This window comes from Epinephelus lanceolatus, chromosome 8 (assembly GCF_041903045.1).
Source record: "Epinephelus lanceolatus isolate andai-2023 chromosome 8, ASM4190304v1, whole genome shotgun sequence".
Classification (NCBI taxonomy): Eukaryota; Metazoa; Chordata; class Actinopteri; order Perciformes; family Serranidae; genus Epinephelus; species Epinephelus lanceolatus.
The window spans coordinates 45,567,004-45,581,493 of record NC_135741.1 but is presented as its reverse complement, the minus strand read 5'-3'; the positions used below and the strand labels follow the sequence as shown (position 1 = coordinate 45,581,493).

The 14,490-nt window shown below is 40.8% G+C and overlaps 1 protein-coding gene across 3 annotated transcripts in view; it reads right to left on the bottom strand.

Moving 5' to 3' along the window:
* The window catches only part of asxl1 (ASXL transcriptional regulator 1), a 62,271-nt gene extending 48,568 nt beyond the window's left edge, over nucleotides 1-13,703 (bottom strand). For 2 of the 3 annotated variants that reach the window (XM_033628213.2, XM_033628215.2), the window contains exon 1: nucleotides 13,327-13,703. In XM_033628213.2, coding sequence (XP_033484104.2) covers nucleotides 13,327-13,383 — 57 coding nt within the window. In that variant the 5' untranslated portion in view covers nucleotides 13,384-13,703. Of the gene's footprint in view, nucleotides 1-10,168; nucleotides 10,205-13,326 lie in introns of those variants that run through there. The other variant, XM_078170356.1, reaches the window with a different exon arrangement.
* Between the last annotated feature and the right edge of the window lie 787 nt (nucleotides 13,704-14,490).

Sequence of the window (14,490 nt, the reverse complement as noted above, 5' to 3'; positions counted from 1 at the left end):
TAATACTTAAACCATCTTCCTTTAAGACTTCAAACCTGGTCTGCGCGTTGACTTTTCCTGATATTTCCTATGATGTTAAAAACTGTATTAAGAGACACTGGCACATTTTGGCTAGCGATCCTAATGTAGGCCATTTTTTAAAAAACACTATTTTCGCTCAGAAGCGTGCTGCTAATTTGAGAGATCAATTGATCAGAGCTGACTGTTATGTTCGGCCCCAACATTTTTTGTCTCTATTATCTGTCAGTAATTTTCCCTGCCATAGTTGTGTGCAGTGAAACGCCATGATTAAAGGTGATACATTTACACATCCTTATTCAGGTAAAAAATTTAAGGTTAAAGGTAGAATTTCTTTTAAGACCAGGTTGGTTGTGTATCTGTTAAAATACCCTTGCGGCTTATGCTATGTCGGTAAGACTAAGAGAGAGCTTAAGACCCGGATTTCCGAACACAAAAGCAGTATTAGAACCAAAGATGAAAAATCATCTGTAGCAAGACATTTTACTGCAGCAGGTCACAATGTTTGTTCTTCAAGATATCAGGGAATTGAAGAAGTCAAACCACTAAAAAAGAGGGGGAGACAGAGAGAGAGCTCTTTTACAGAGAGAGGCTTTTTGGATCCATAGATCACAAACAGTTCCTAAAGGTATGAATTAGTTAAAGTTACTGTTGAGTTGTTTTCTGTGACTATTATAGACTTACTTATGATGTCTTCTACTATATTTGCCTTGGCGTAATGGCCGCGTTGTATAGGTAATATATAGGGATGCACCGAATATTCAGTAACCGAATATATTTGGCCGAATATTGCAAAAAACACACATTCGGTATTCGGTGGAATAAGTTAAAAGCAAGGCCGAATAATAGCGGTGTGTTTTGATAACGCAATCAAACAACGTGCGGTGACGGAAGGAGTAAAATGTCTGCAGTGTGGCGATGCGTACGTCACCACACCCGCATTTGTGACTAAAAATAGTTGTGAGTGAGCAAAATAGGCTTAAATCATTCAGCTTGCTGTGCGAGCAGCCTACAGATTTCAACCACCAGCAGAAATGAAAGGCGAATATCCTCATCTTGGCATGTGGACTGCCCAGAAGTATCTGAACAGCTGAGCCAGCCGAACACAGGTATGTGACGTGTCAGAGGAGAAACGAGCTGTTCACGGCCCACAAACCTCACCGCACTTTAGGGACTGTTCTTTACTTGTCAGGGGAGGAGGGTGGCTGGTTGATTCTTATTATTCTTATTCTTATTTATTTATTTATTTTATTTTGATCCCCCCTATGTTCATCACTTATTGATGCTGTTTTTGAAGTATGAGTAAGTCAATAAGTAATTTATTCCTTTGAAATATCATTGATGTAGCCTATAATAGAAAAGTGATTTATCTTTTTATAAATGACAAAAGGCACATCTGCCTCATTTTCGCTGTGGTGTCGTGATACTACTCAGAACCATTATATTTTCATTGGTATCGTACAGTGGGATCCAATTTTGGTACCGTGACAACACTAATTTGGAGGGGGTTCATCTGCAAAAACTAATGAAAAACTAAACAACGATATTCGGTATTCGGTATTCGGTATACGGCCAAGCGTTTAATATTATTCGGCTTCGGCCACAAATTTTCATTTCGGTGCATCCCGAGTAATATACCGTATTCTCTTATTGTTCGCACTGCTGGTCTTGTGGGCACACTACATACTGTGGTCTGTACCTGTTGCACATATTTTTTACTGACGGTGCATAAATGGATGACTTGTTAGTGGAACCTATATTAACTCAGTGACTTTTTGCACTTCATGTTTTCACTGTGCTCTTATGATTTGAATGTTAACTGAGGAGTGACTACTTCTGTGAACTTTCTTTTTTTTTCAGTATTTTTTTCCCGATTGTTATTTATGGTATAAAGACGCAGACTTGCTGTACTTTATTTATTTTACTGTGCACTCATGATCTGACTGTTAAGTAAGTGACAGTGACCTAACGTGTATTTCTATTGTATATTTATGATTTTCTGTTAAATGAGGGACAGTTACTCAGAGTGTCTCTATGCACTCTATGTACTCCATTATGCACTTATGATCTGATTGTTAATTGAGGAACAGTTACTCAGCGACTGTTTTGCACTTTATTTACCTTACTGTGCATTTATGATCTGATTGTTAATTGAGACATATTTTCTAAAGTTTGTTTTTCTGGACTGGTGGCTGGAGAGGTGCCAGTTCACCTCCTGGGCACTGCCGGGGTGCCCTTGAGCAAGGCACTGAACCCCCCCAACTGCTCGGGGCACCTGACCAAGGCAGCCCCCTCACTCTGACATCTCTCCACTTTGTGCATGTATAGGTCCTGTTTGTGCATGTGTGTGTATTTCGGACCTGTGCGTTAATGACAACGAAGTGAAAAAATTGAATTTTTTTTTTCTTCCACTGAGGTTTTTGAAACAATGTCAGACAAAAGTCCATCTCTGGCTCTGGCCACAAGTCTAGATTTCAGGGATAACAATATATCAAATTAAGAGATATTGAGATACAAAAATGTCTCAATACCATCATGGGACTGTGACAAAATCTACCATGATGTCACATGGTTATTTTGCTGGTACAGCTATGTTCTACTATTTCTCTTTGGGTGCATTAGTAAGTAGTAACTTTGAGTGCCGGAGGACTCTGGCACAAACTGGACCGTTCGTAAATTCAGAGTGCTGTTGAAATGTACCATTTGGTTATCCAGAGCACCACACTCTGGGAACAGCAGAAGAGCGTACTCTGGGCACTCTGTCTGGAGCAGCAGAGTGCCAAGCAAAGTGAATGTGTGATTAACTGAACTGTTGGTTAATTCATGTAGAAACACAACAACACAACATAATTAGCGTCACTGCAAACTCTGAATCCATCGCAATGGTTCAGCATATTTACTTATATATAAACGGAAGTCGGAAACGGAAATTCGCCTCCTCAAACCGGAATGCCAAAAAATCGGGGGTCTGCCCCCAGAGGCTATATCGCCGTCTGCCAGAAGTCAGAATCCGAATACAGCCGATGGTTTCCGAGAATGTTTGAGCATTAACTGCACATTGAATCACTAAGTTGGAGCTTTTCCAGCAAAGCGTGTGAGTCTGTCTCACCACCGAGCATTCAACAGGACTGAGTATAGTGTACTACAGACGTTATCGCTGGGGTCATCAATATCATACAGGCCATAACATTACTAACATTAATTTTCTCTGGAACACTGTATGTGAGGGACTTCCTTATTTTGAGGCTAACCATTGTGGTGCTCCAGTGTGATCGTGTCCCTTTCAGAAGCTTTGTAATCTGGCCTTGAACTGTGGTGTCTTTTTGGAGACTGTGAATAAATCTATAATGATTAAACACACACTGAATGTCTTCTGTGATAACTTATCCGGTCTTCTGTGTTGAAAACAGTTGTTGCTGTTAGTTGTCTATTAGCTGTCAATTACGCTTTGTTAGGTTTGTTTCTGACAGGGTGACAGTTTTGTTTTTACACGCACTGTGCAATAGAAAAACGAATGACTGTTTTGCTTTTGGCTCAAAATCTTACTCTGACCACCTAAAACTGCCCAGGTGCAGGCAAAACATTCAATAAAACAATGTTTAAGTTAAGGCCCTGACACACCAAGCCGACGGTCGGCTGTCGACCAAAGTGTGTGGCATCGGCGGCTTTTCAGCTGATTGAGCATGTTGAATCGGTGGCGGAGTGAAAGAGACTGTTCTGATTGGCTGTTCAGGTTTTATTTCATTTCCTCGCCCCTGCCTGTAGTGAAACCAGAGCTAACCGGTGCTTCCTCCTCAGGCTCCACTTCACTCAGCTGCCTGACAGACCCGCTGCTTCTTCCCACTTTAACCTGAATAACAAACCTGGGCTAGCTGGGTGCGGCTAGTGGAGCATTAGTGGGCAGCCAGTTAGCCTCCGCCAGCCTCCCAGCTAGCCCCGGCTCTCCGTTTGGATCCAACCGGTGAACCGAGCCCTGGTTTGTTATTCAGGTTAAAGTGGGAAGAGGCAGCTGGTTTATCGGGCAGCTGAGTGAAGTGGAGCCTGCGGAGGAAAATGATGAATAAAAAAAAAGTATTACCATCTAGGTTCGCGCTGCTTCAAGGCATGGAGCATCCGGGTTTACATCCTGCTAATGTTTGTGCTTCACTGCAAACCAAGTAAGCTGTTAGCTGTCTCCCTCAGTTAGTTACCTAGTACGACCATTGCACACAGCTGTGAAGAGCAAACTTTCGCTGGTCACAGAATGCTCTAAAATTCACCAGCGGCCGTATATGAGTGAGGAACGCACCATGACCCCAGGAAACCACCTAACACTGTGTTTCATCAACTTCCAAGCATATTGCAGTGTGGCCATTGTGCACAATACTAGTCAGACACCAACTACTACAAGTCCACATACTGGTAAAAAAACACACACAAAAAACCCCACATACAATACATTGTCTTCATGCTGAAATGTTCCTGTAGTGTGGTTTATGATGGACAAACCAGAAAGAGCTTTTAAGACCTGTATATCTGAACAGAAAACTGTGTGCACATAAAACATGGATTAATCTACTGCTCAACATTATGCACAGGCTAACCATTAAAGGGACATTGTGTAACGTTTTCAGTTGTTTATTGGCAAAAATCAATGTCTGCATTCATAGTTATGTCATCATTGGTATATTATTACCTCCACCAATAATCTGACTTATTCTCCTAAGAAGACTAGACTGACTAACAAATGCGCGCGCACACACACACACACACACACACACACACACACACACACAAATTGGCCATAGCATAGCACAATAATTATAATATATATAATAATTCTTAGAACTGCTGCTGCACGCCGTCATTTTTTTGTTTGAACCGATGTAGTCGATGACGATGTGTCGCCCCAGCCCTATACACCAAAAAACTCTTTATAATGTCCTGATGTAAGCTGTTGTGAACTGTTTCGCAGCTAACGAGAAAACTGCAATCCCACAGAAGAGTTTAGATCCTTTCTAATGTTATTCATGAAAGACTGCTTCGTAAACTGTGACCTTATCAATATCATCCCTGTCTCACAGACAGCTGTACATGTGCAGTTGCTGACAGTTTGCAGCCCTGCTTTCATTTGTTAGTCAGTCTAGTCTTGTCCCACCTCTTGCTTAGTTACTCTCTCTTTTTCTCTTAATATATCAGGATAGGAGGCTATCGGTCAGTGCGCCTACAACAATGTGACAATTAGCCACTGTGTCAGCTCGCAGGTCACACCATTACCCATAATAGCTAGAAAAAGAATACTTTGCAAGATGGCTAAGTTGTAAGTTACAGTTTCCATGTCAGGGTTCAACGCTAAGGTTTTTTTTCACTTGCCCAGTCGGGCAAGTTGGTCACAGATCTACTTGCCCGAAGTGAGTTTTTACTTGCCCTATAAAAATTGTTTAATTTAAGCGGCTATCAAATAACAAAGACTGCTGTTATTTTTATGTTATGTAATCTTTATTCACACTGTATTTATTAATTAAAACAACATATGTCATGTATTGTAGCTTAATTCCTACACAAAAATGACAGTGCCAGGGCTTAAAGTGAAAAATTTGTCAATCGTTCTCCGTCTATAATTTTGCGCCCTACTTGAGCCATGCCCACCTCTATTTATTTTTCACCCCTCTCTTCAGTTCTGCTGTATTAACACCAGGTTTAATATATTTTGCTTCCATCTCTCTGCACTGCTCTACTGTACTTCAACGCTACTTAGCTCTCTCTCTACTCTACCAGTAGACTACCACATCCACCTGTTGCACAAAACGCACACAGCAGTGTTTCCCCTAGGATGGAGTTGTAGCAGCAGAGGTGAAGCACACGCATGAAAAATAATTTTCACATGCGTGAAACTTTTTTGTATGCTTGCAAAGCACAGCCTGCTGGGATGTTTCTATGTATCTACTGGCACCAGAAGGGCTCTTTAGGACTAAGTACATACAGTACATTTGTGCACAGTAATGAGCAGGTGAAATGTCTGTCTAGCTTACATACGAGGTGTCTCAAGATTTAGGAACATACAATTTTATTGAATATAATAAAAGTATAAAGTCACTTGACATGCTGCTGTTTTGTGCTATGACCTATTTAAGTGCTGGAAGTTGTTATTTACATGACAACGCCTGAACGCAACACGCTCAGCACGAGTGCCGTGCTGCACTGCTGTGCAAGCAGCTGTTTGTCTGTGCGTAACAGCAGTCTGTTGATGGTTATTTACACACTGTCCATAACAATAACTTTGTCAGCTGACAAACTGCACCAGGCTCGGAGTCAGGTTTGGTCAGCATGCTCACCTGTGTGTGTGGCGGAACTCCGCCGTGCGCAATACAGAGAGCAGAGGAGAATTGTTAATGCGTGACCATGTAGAGACAGAAATGACACGATGGCATAACACCATAAATAGTATATTGTTATGTTATTATATGAAGCGTCCGTCGCACAAAATAATGTCAATGGGGGCTGTGGGCAGGACATTGTTACACAGCATGTGCCTGTGACTTCAGGCAGAGAGACCGCTGCATCAGAGCCGAAGAGCACATTTTAAAATACATTTATTTTATCAATTAGTTATTAACTTTTACTATTTTTAGCAACTTGCCCGATAGGGCAAGTGAGTTGTTAGTTTACATGCCCGACCTTGAGTTTTACTTGCCCCGGGCAATCGGGCAATCCTTATTGTTGAGTCCTGCATGTGATCTGACATTAGATGAGAGAGTCACAAAACTATCATTAAGTTCAAGTGTCTTAGTCTGAGGATAACTAAAAAAAAATAATTGGTAACTATTTCTCAATTTATGGGATTTTTGGGGTATGAACAATTCTAAAACAAATTAACTGATTTTGACGTTGATTGCCATGGGAACGATTAGAATTTTAAAGCATTCGGGTCAGCTCTAATCAAAAGAAAAGATTAGAATTATACATATACATACAGATGAAGCACTATAAAACAAAACAAAACAAAAAGCAGTGTGAAGCTGTAAAGTATTACACTTTGGTGATCCGAACCACTCACCAAAGTTAGCCTACGTCACCTTAAACTCACAAGTCAGTCTTTAGACGCTTTGCTAACTAAAGCCTGATGTCTTTTTCCCTGATTTTGTGTTTAGATGGGCGGATACAATTTCAGAGTTTAAAAAAACTCCCTACGTTGCAGAACCAATAGTAAATCCGCAGGGCGGTCCTTCGGTGGCTCACTGAAAATCGCTGTAAGTCCTTCATTTCCACAGTCTTGTGGAAACGGAGTTAAATCTCTCGGCATCCATTTTCAAGCTCTGTGTGTTTGTTTCCTTGCGGACGAGAAAAGGGGGAGCACACATTTCCGGGAGGGCGTGTCCTTTTCAAAAATGCAAGAGGCGTTGCTTTGTTGCCGGCCGTTTTCTCCGGTGTGTTAAACACACTTTAGAAAGGAGTGTCCCCAGACTATCAGAAGGCGGAGATCTCTGATTGTCTGGTGGCGAGACTAACATCACCTATGAATTACAGTGTATGTGTGGAGTCAGGTGACAACAAGTTAGGGTTAGGGAGTAATTTTGTTTTTTTTAAATGCCTGTGTGTCCCTTTGTATCATTCTGTGTCTTCTCTCTCAATTTGTAGGTTTTTGCAGGTCAGTGAACACAGTGCAGACAGAGCTCCTCATGACTTATTTTTTCCCTCAGCAGCAGCTTGTGACTCGCAGGGTGGCTAATTGATCTGTTGATCCCTTCACAGCTGATCAGGTAAGATCGACGGATGAGAGGAGCAGCTGCTAAGAGTGAATGCAAACTTTTAGACCCAGCAGAGTGAATGATTATGTTTGATTTTCAATACGCCTGACATTCTGCTGCTCAGTCTCTGCCCAGACTGTGCTCTGTGCCCCGACATTGTGGTGCTATAAAGAATCGGTATATATGTTCCAGAAGCGCTCCTAATGAAAGGTCCAGCTCCAAAAATAGAAAATTTATTTGTGGCAGCAGATGTGTTCATTTTGGCGGGCTGCCACAAATAAATGAATGTGAGGGGAAACCCTGCTTCATAGTGTAGCAACAGACATTCAGGGTGCAGAGTGGGATGACAGACACACCATTCTTTATTAGGGCTGGGTATCGCCACCGATTTCCTGAAACGATTTGATTCAGATTCAAGGGGTCCTGATTCTATCCGATATTGATTCGACTGGTGATTTTTCAGTAACAATACCAATTTTTGCTAGTATGTGAAAGAGATTCTCAGAGAACTAATAGCATAACATTTACAGGCAATTGTTTTTTAAAAGAATAAATTCACAACAGGATTAAACTAACTAAATGCAGGGTCCGACGTTAAGGTTTTTTCCTACTTGCCCTGCCGGGCAAGTACTTCTCAAATCTACTTGCCCCATCTAAATTCTTACTTGCCCTGCCTAAGGGGTTCTTTTTCTGGCTGTGTGGTGCATATTTTCGCCCATGACTTATATCTTACGTCAGCAGAGACGCTCAGCCAACGGAGGCAGCAGCACATAAAAAAGCAGCACACTGCAAATGGCCCCTTCGAGGACAGAAACAGGAGAGGAAATACACGAATACAGGCCTGGAGTTAAGATATTTTTAGGTCAAGGCCAATTTGGCCTTTGATAAATACAAATTTATTGGGGCATCACGGCCAAAATGTGGGGCACCAAGGCCAAAACCAATGGCGCAATAACAATATGTGCTAACTCCATTGAATGAAGACAAAACAATATATGTGATGAAAAACAGTACTGAGTTTATTAAAACTGGGTGTGCATGACTGGGGATATATCTCGTTTCTTGTTTGTTTGATTCATGTCCCTTATTTTTTAAGTCTTTGAAATCTCTTTATTCTTTTGTTATCTCCTAGTTTTCTTTATTGTCCTTTCTCAACACATTACATACATTTGACCCATCCTACTGTATACACTGGGAGCAGTGGGCAGCCACAGTGCAGCATCTGGGGACCAACTCCAGTTCTTTTGCCAATGCTAGTGGTCAGGGTCACTGACAGGAGTATTCACCTAACATAGCCTACATATCTTTAATTATATAATTATTTATATGTCTCTATGGATATTTTTACATAAATCCCCAATATTTAATTTGCCTTTAAAAAAATTCTCTTCCTTCATTTAATTTGACAATGTTTATTGTATTGTATTATATGTATTAATTCTCTACAGGATCTTGTATGTTCTTTAATGTGTGTTCAATTTATTAAAAGAAAAAAAACAAAAAACAAAAAACAAAAATGTTTTGGTGAACCCTGCAGCAAAGTGAACCCTCTTCTTCAGAGAGGATCTTTGCCTCCCAGTTTGTTCCTGGCGACAGAGCAGAGTGAACCGTCTTTCTTCTCAGAGGATCTTTGTCCCATGAGAGCAGGCAGCATGCTCTCCGTGTCCGCATTTAAAACAACTTTCGCTGGCGATTTGACAGTCACTAGAAGCACATTATGACCCTTTGTAAAAGTTTCTGTGTGGTACCTGTGTTGTACATGAGCTAACGTTAGCGGGTAAGGACTGAGAGGCTGTCCGGTATGTGTGTGTGTCCAAGTCGGAGCTGCTGGCCCGATCGGGCATGTCTGCGCAGGGTCTGCTGGCCCGCCGGCTATTTTTACTTGCCCCGGGCATTCAGGCAACCGTTAATGTCGGACCCTGAAATGTTTCTAGAGCAGCAACAGTAATATTAAAACAGCAAAGTCACAATATAAACTCACAATAAAATCTCACTGGAAACAAAATGAAAATGTTAATAAAATAATCACATTCCTGAAATCACAATACTGAGTGAAGTTTAGAAAGAATAAAGAACACAGACATCAGTCAGTATCAGTCCTGCTGTCCTCTCTGCTCCTCCCTCCGCGGCTGAGAGACTCACTGCCTGCAGGTCACATGACCACCGGTAAGTTTTAAGATACGAGACACACGAAGCTAAACCGTTTAACATAAACAGCTACTGTTGTTTCAGCTTGTTAGTAACAATTTACTATGAGATGGAAAGCACTCTGTGCTTGTTTATAACATAATAATAGTGGTGGTAGATGAGAGACTGCAGACAGAGCAGAATGAAATATCACTTTACTTCATGTTTACATGTTGCTGATCAGCTGTATTGATAAAGTAATGGCTTTTTCCTCAAGGAGGTTTTATTGCACTCACAGTAACAAGCGTAGTTGTCATCAGCTCAAGTTATCTTCACTTCTCCATCTCCACCGCAGTGTCTTTATTCCGTGTTTGTGTGTGTGTTTGTGTGTGTGTGCGTAAAAGTGGCGCAGCAGCCAGGACGCACAGACAGCAGGAGGAGACGCTGCAGCACGATAATAAATTACACTCAAATGTAAAAAAGTAAGGTAACAGTTACAGATAAAAGAGCCGGTGACATCGGAGCTTCTCAATACTACGGTCGTTCATAACTTAGTGCTGCGGCTTGTTTAGTACCGGCGAGATTAACAGGGTTAAAGCTTCACACATCCGGGGGAAACAGGGCATATTGAAAGATCGATCTCGGATTTTAAGAATCGATACCGATTTGAATCGGATGAATCGATTATTTTAACTCAGCACTATTCTTTATATTAGAAATCAGTGTACCATCTAAACGATGTTGAAGCTGTCATTTTAAGGTTTAAAAATGCATAATGTTGCTTTAACACCTCACTGAAAGTTTTAACAAAATAAGGCCAATAGAGGCTTCATAAAAAACAGAATATGTGTCTGAACTGTTGTACTGGATTGCACTAAGATTGTATTGGTGTACCCAATGAAGTGGCCAGGACTGTTTATGGTGAGCTGTACCTGTAAGACAACTATGAGGAATATGGAGAAGGACCATGAAACACTAAATCCATTCCATGTACTTCATCTGCAGTCAGTGTAAAACCAGGTCTCCTTAAGTGTTTTCAAAAATAGACTAAAGGAGATAGAGGAAGGTGCACTGGGTTGTAGATGCTTTGACTGAGCTAACTGCCCCTTTGTGATCAAAGATATGGTGACCTGAGTCTTATGCTGGATTCAGACTACACAACATTTTTGTCTGTTCCGATTGCGGAGTCAGAAAATTTTGCTGTGACTTGGCCAACAGACATGACTGACTACGCTGGCCAATGACCAATCACCCTTGGTCGTCGTTCACGTGTGTGTGATGTAATCTGATTATTCTTGTCATAATTTTTATTAATTATTACTATTATTTCAGGCACTATGGCTGTTCATGTCCAAGTCAAACTGTTACTGTAGTAATGTAAAAAGCCCCACCAGATGGCAGGAGCTACATTTGAAGTACCGCATGCAAACCATGCAAGCCACTGAATCCTCTACAAGTTCCTGATAATGTTTCACAATAAAAGCCTTTTTAGAAAATGATGGGATTCTCTCAACCAAAATGATAAGGAGCTTTTAATTTTAAATGGATACAGGAAGCATTGAGTTTGAAATGACCGTGTGATGCATTAACTTTAACAGGGCAAACGGGAGCAAAAATAGAATAATTCAGAGGGAATAAAAAAATAACGGCCCATTTCAAATGTAGTCTGTTTCAAATGAAGCTGGTACCCTCTGCAGTTGTGGTAAGTAAAAGCCCTGCCACTATTTATGAATTTTATTTCTTCCTATCCTCCATTATGAAGAAATGACATTCTTTGCTAGCTTGATGCTGATGACAGTTCTCACCAGGTTGCTAAAGTAGCTCTGCTGTTCCACACCATCATTTTTCCCTTTGTAGTCTCTCATGGTAACATCCCTAGAGGAAATATCAAAAAGGCTGGGGTGTTGTTGTCATAAAGCAAAGTGTTGACTGTGATGGGAGAAGACATGGGGCGTCCCAAATGTGGCGTCAGTTGTTGTCTACTATGACACACTTCACAAGATAAAACAATCGATTATCGCGTAAGACACTCATTGTGATTCATGATCTGATCCAACACCGTACAACGGTCGCGTCGGGCTATAATCAGGCTGATATTGTGTAGTCTGTACGTGGCATTAGTCGTGGTAAATTCACACTGTTATTTTACATTTTACAGTCTGCAACAGTTATATATTGTGTGTCTAAAGTCTGTGAAATGTGCTGCTGTCTGTCTTGGCCAGGATACTCTTCTAAAGGAGATTTTTAATCTCAGTGAGGCTTATTTGTTAAGTAAATTTAAATTTATATAATAAAATAAATAAATAAAATAGGGATATGCTCTCAAAAATACCCAACTTTTTCTTTAACCGACTTTCTGTGAATACCAATCCTTTCCAGCATCTCCAGTTTTTAGGAATTAATGTTATTGGACACTGCTAAGAGACTGAATGTAATTTTCTATCCCAGCTCGTGTTATATGAGTAGAAAGCAAAGCCCTATCCGACCAAAACAGACCCAAATGGCCAGTGAAAGCACAGCGTTCTCACTGAGGATACTCACTTATTTCTGTGAAAAGCCACACCTGACCACGACAATACACAATCGGAAATTCACTTATCCAACATACAACGTTAGCCAACTGCTCGGCTGTCCATGTGCTTATTAAATACACATTAAATTAAGTTAACTTGCTGTGAAATTAACCCCACCACTTTGCTAGTTTTAAACGTTTGCCTTTTATTTGTTTCCTGTTATACCTCCTTCCTAAATATCCAACTGCTTGTCGTTGATCTTTGGACAGAGCCAAGTTGAATTAACACACGTAAGGACATCTTTTATTTTCCTGCACCATTCTGTGTCAGACTGTACTCATAATAATACAGCTGAGTTAGCTAGTTGTTAGCTAATAGCTTTGCAAACGATAGCGTGCATTGTAGTCAGCATAACGATCTAATAGCTACCGTTATACGAAGTTAGCCATTACATAAACGTTATGTGTTTAACAAGGTAACGTTTGACTGACTGTATAACGTTAGACGTGTGGCGTTTCTTGACTTCACGTTACTCGGTTCCTAAGGTGGAAATTAGCGTAACAGTTAGAGCTAACTCAGCTAGCTTTCTGCATAGCAAACAAAGAGCTTAAAACAAGATAGGTGGATGTTAGCATGCTAGCCAGCGTTAGCATGTTGCATTGCGTAGGTCTTTATGTCAGCGGCCAGAAATACATGCAGCACATGTAAAATGTCATCCAAATACATTTATTCCATAACGTTACATGTGGTCCCTGCTGGCTGGGCTACCACTGGTATGTTACTAGCTAACCTAAGTTAGCTGATATCACAACCGAGTAACGTTAACGTTACAGGCATTGGTCGTGAGGAGAATGGACACAACACATCTGGACCCACAACTTCACATCAGTTGATATATAATTTACATGCAACTAGTGAAATGCTCAAAATAGACTGTTTACCATGCGAGCTGCCTCAGCCCAGGTCCGCTCCTTCTTTCTCTTTTGTTTGTCCTTCATTTCCTCGGCGCTGGTGTCTGCGGCTAGCCTGCTGTGTGTCTACAAAGCAACCTTAATACGATGGCGGTTTAGCTGCTTAGCAAAATGGCTAACTACGTACTAGGTTAACTGTGTGGTAGACCCAGAACAAGACGTTCCTTTTAACTCGGGACGATGCTATGGTGTCTGTTCGTCTCTGATAATTTTCGCTACTGTGTCCAGTGCCTTGTCTAAGCTAGCTCAACATACATCGTTTCTCTGTAACACAAAAGCAGCGTGAGTGCAGGGCTGGCTGTGATGCTGCTGCAGGACGAGCCTCTTTGGAATGCAACAACCAGGTCAAAGGTCAACCCCTCTGCAGGAATGCAACAAAACAACGTCCAGCCCTCTGCATGCAAATACTTCATCTGAACAGATGCTGCATACAAATAATCTATACCGGTTTAAACTGAGCCTTCCATCCTCCACCACACAGATATTATATATTAACCACACGAGATAGGCTATAACAAAAGAGTCCATCTGTTAGAACACCAACATGTTGTGTAATTCATAATTATGTATAAACGGATACACAGCTAAAGCTGACTGACCACAGGATCATTTTCTGCTCTGCATCCATATCCTTCAACAAAGGGAATCCATCAATAAAGGATAAAGCAAGTTTGTGTGGCTGAACAGCAATTACTGGGTAAGACTGTCAGAAAATCATTCTTCAGCAATTCTGCAATTCTTTATTTATTTATTTAAGACTAATTGATTAATTAACAAATAACTGGTTGATTTCTTGATAATAAAAGTAATTCTTAGTTTCAGCCCTAGAAAGTTGGCTGCCTACCACTACAAAGAAAATCTTTGTTTACAATATGGATTGCACACTGTGATAGCTTAATGATTCAGTAGAGCAGGAAAACATGGATTGTCATTTAAGTAGTTTGCCTGCAGAATATTCTGGTTTTTAGTGATTATGTACTGTCATGTATATAGTATTGTCTTTGGTGTGGACCCCAGGAAGAATAGCTGTTGTTTTGGCTGCAGCTAATGGAGTTCCTGACTTATACATTTCCTTTCTTCCTTTATACATCTTTTTAAAATACAGTATTGTCCTGTTTAGAATATAATTTTGCA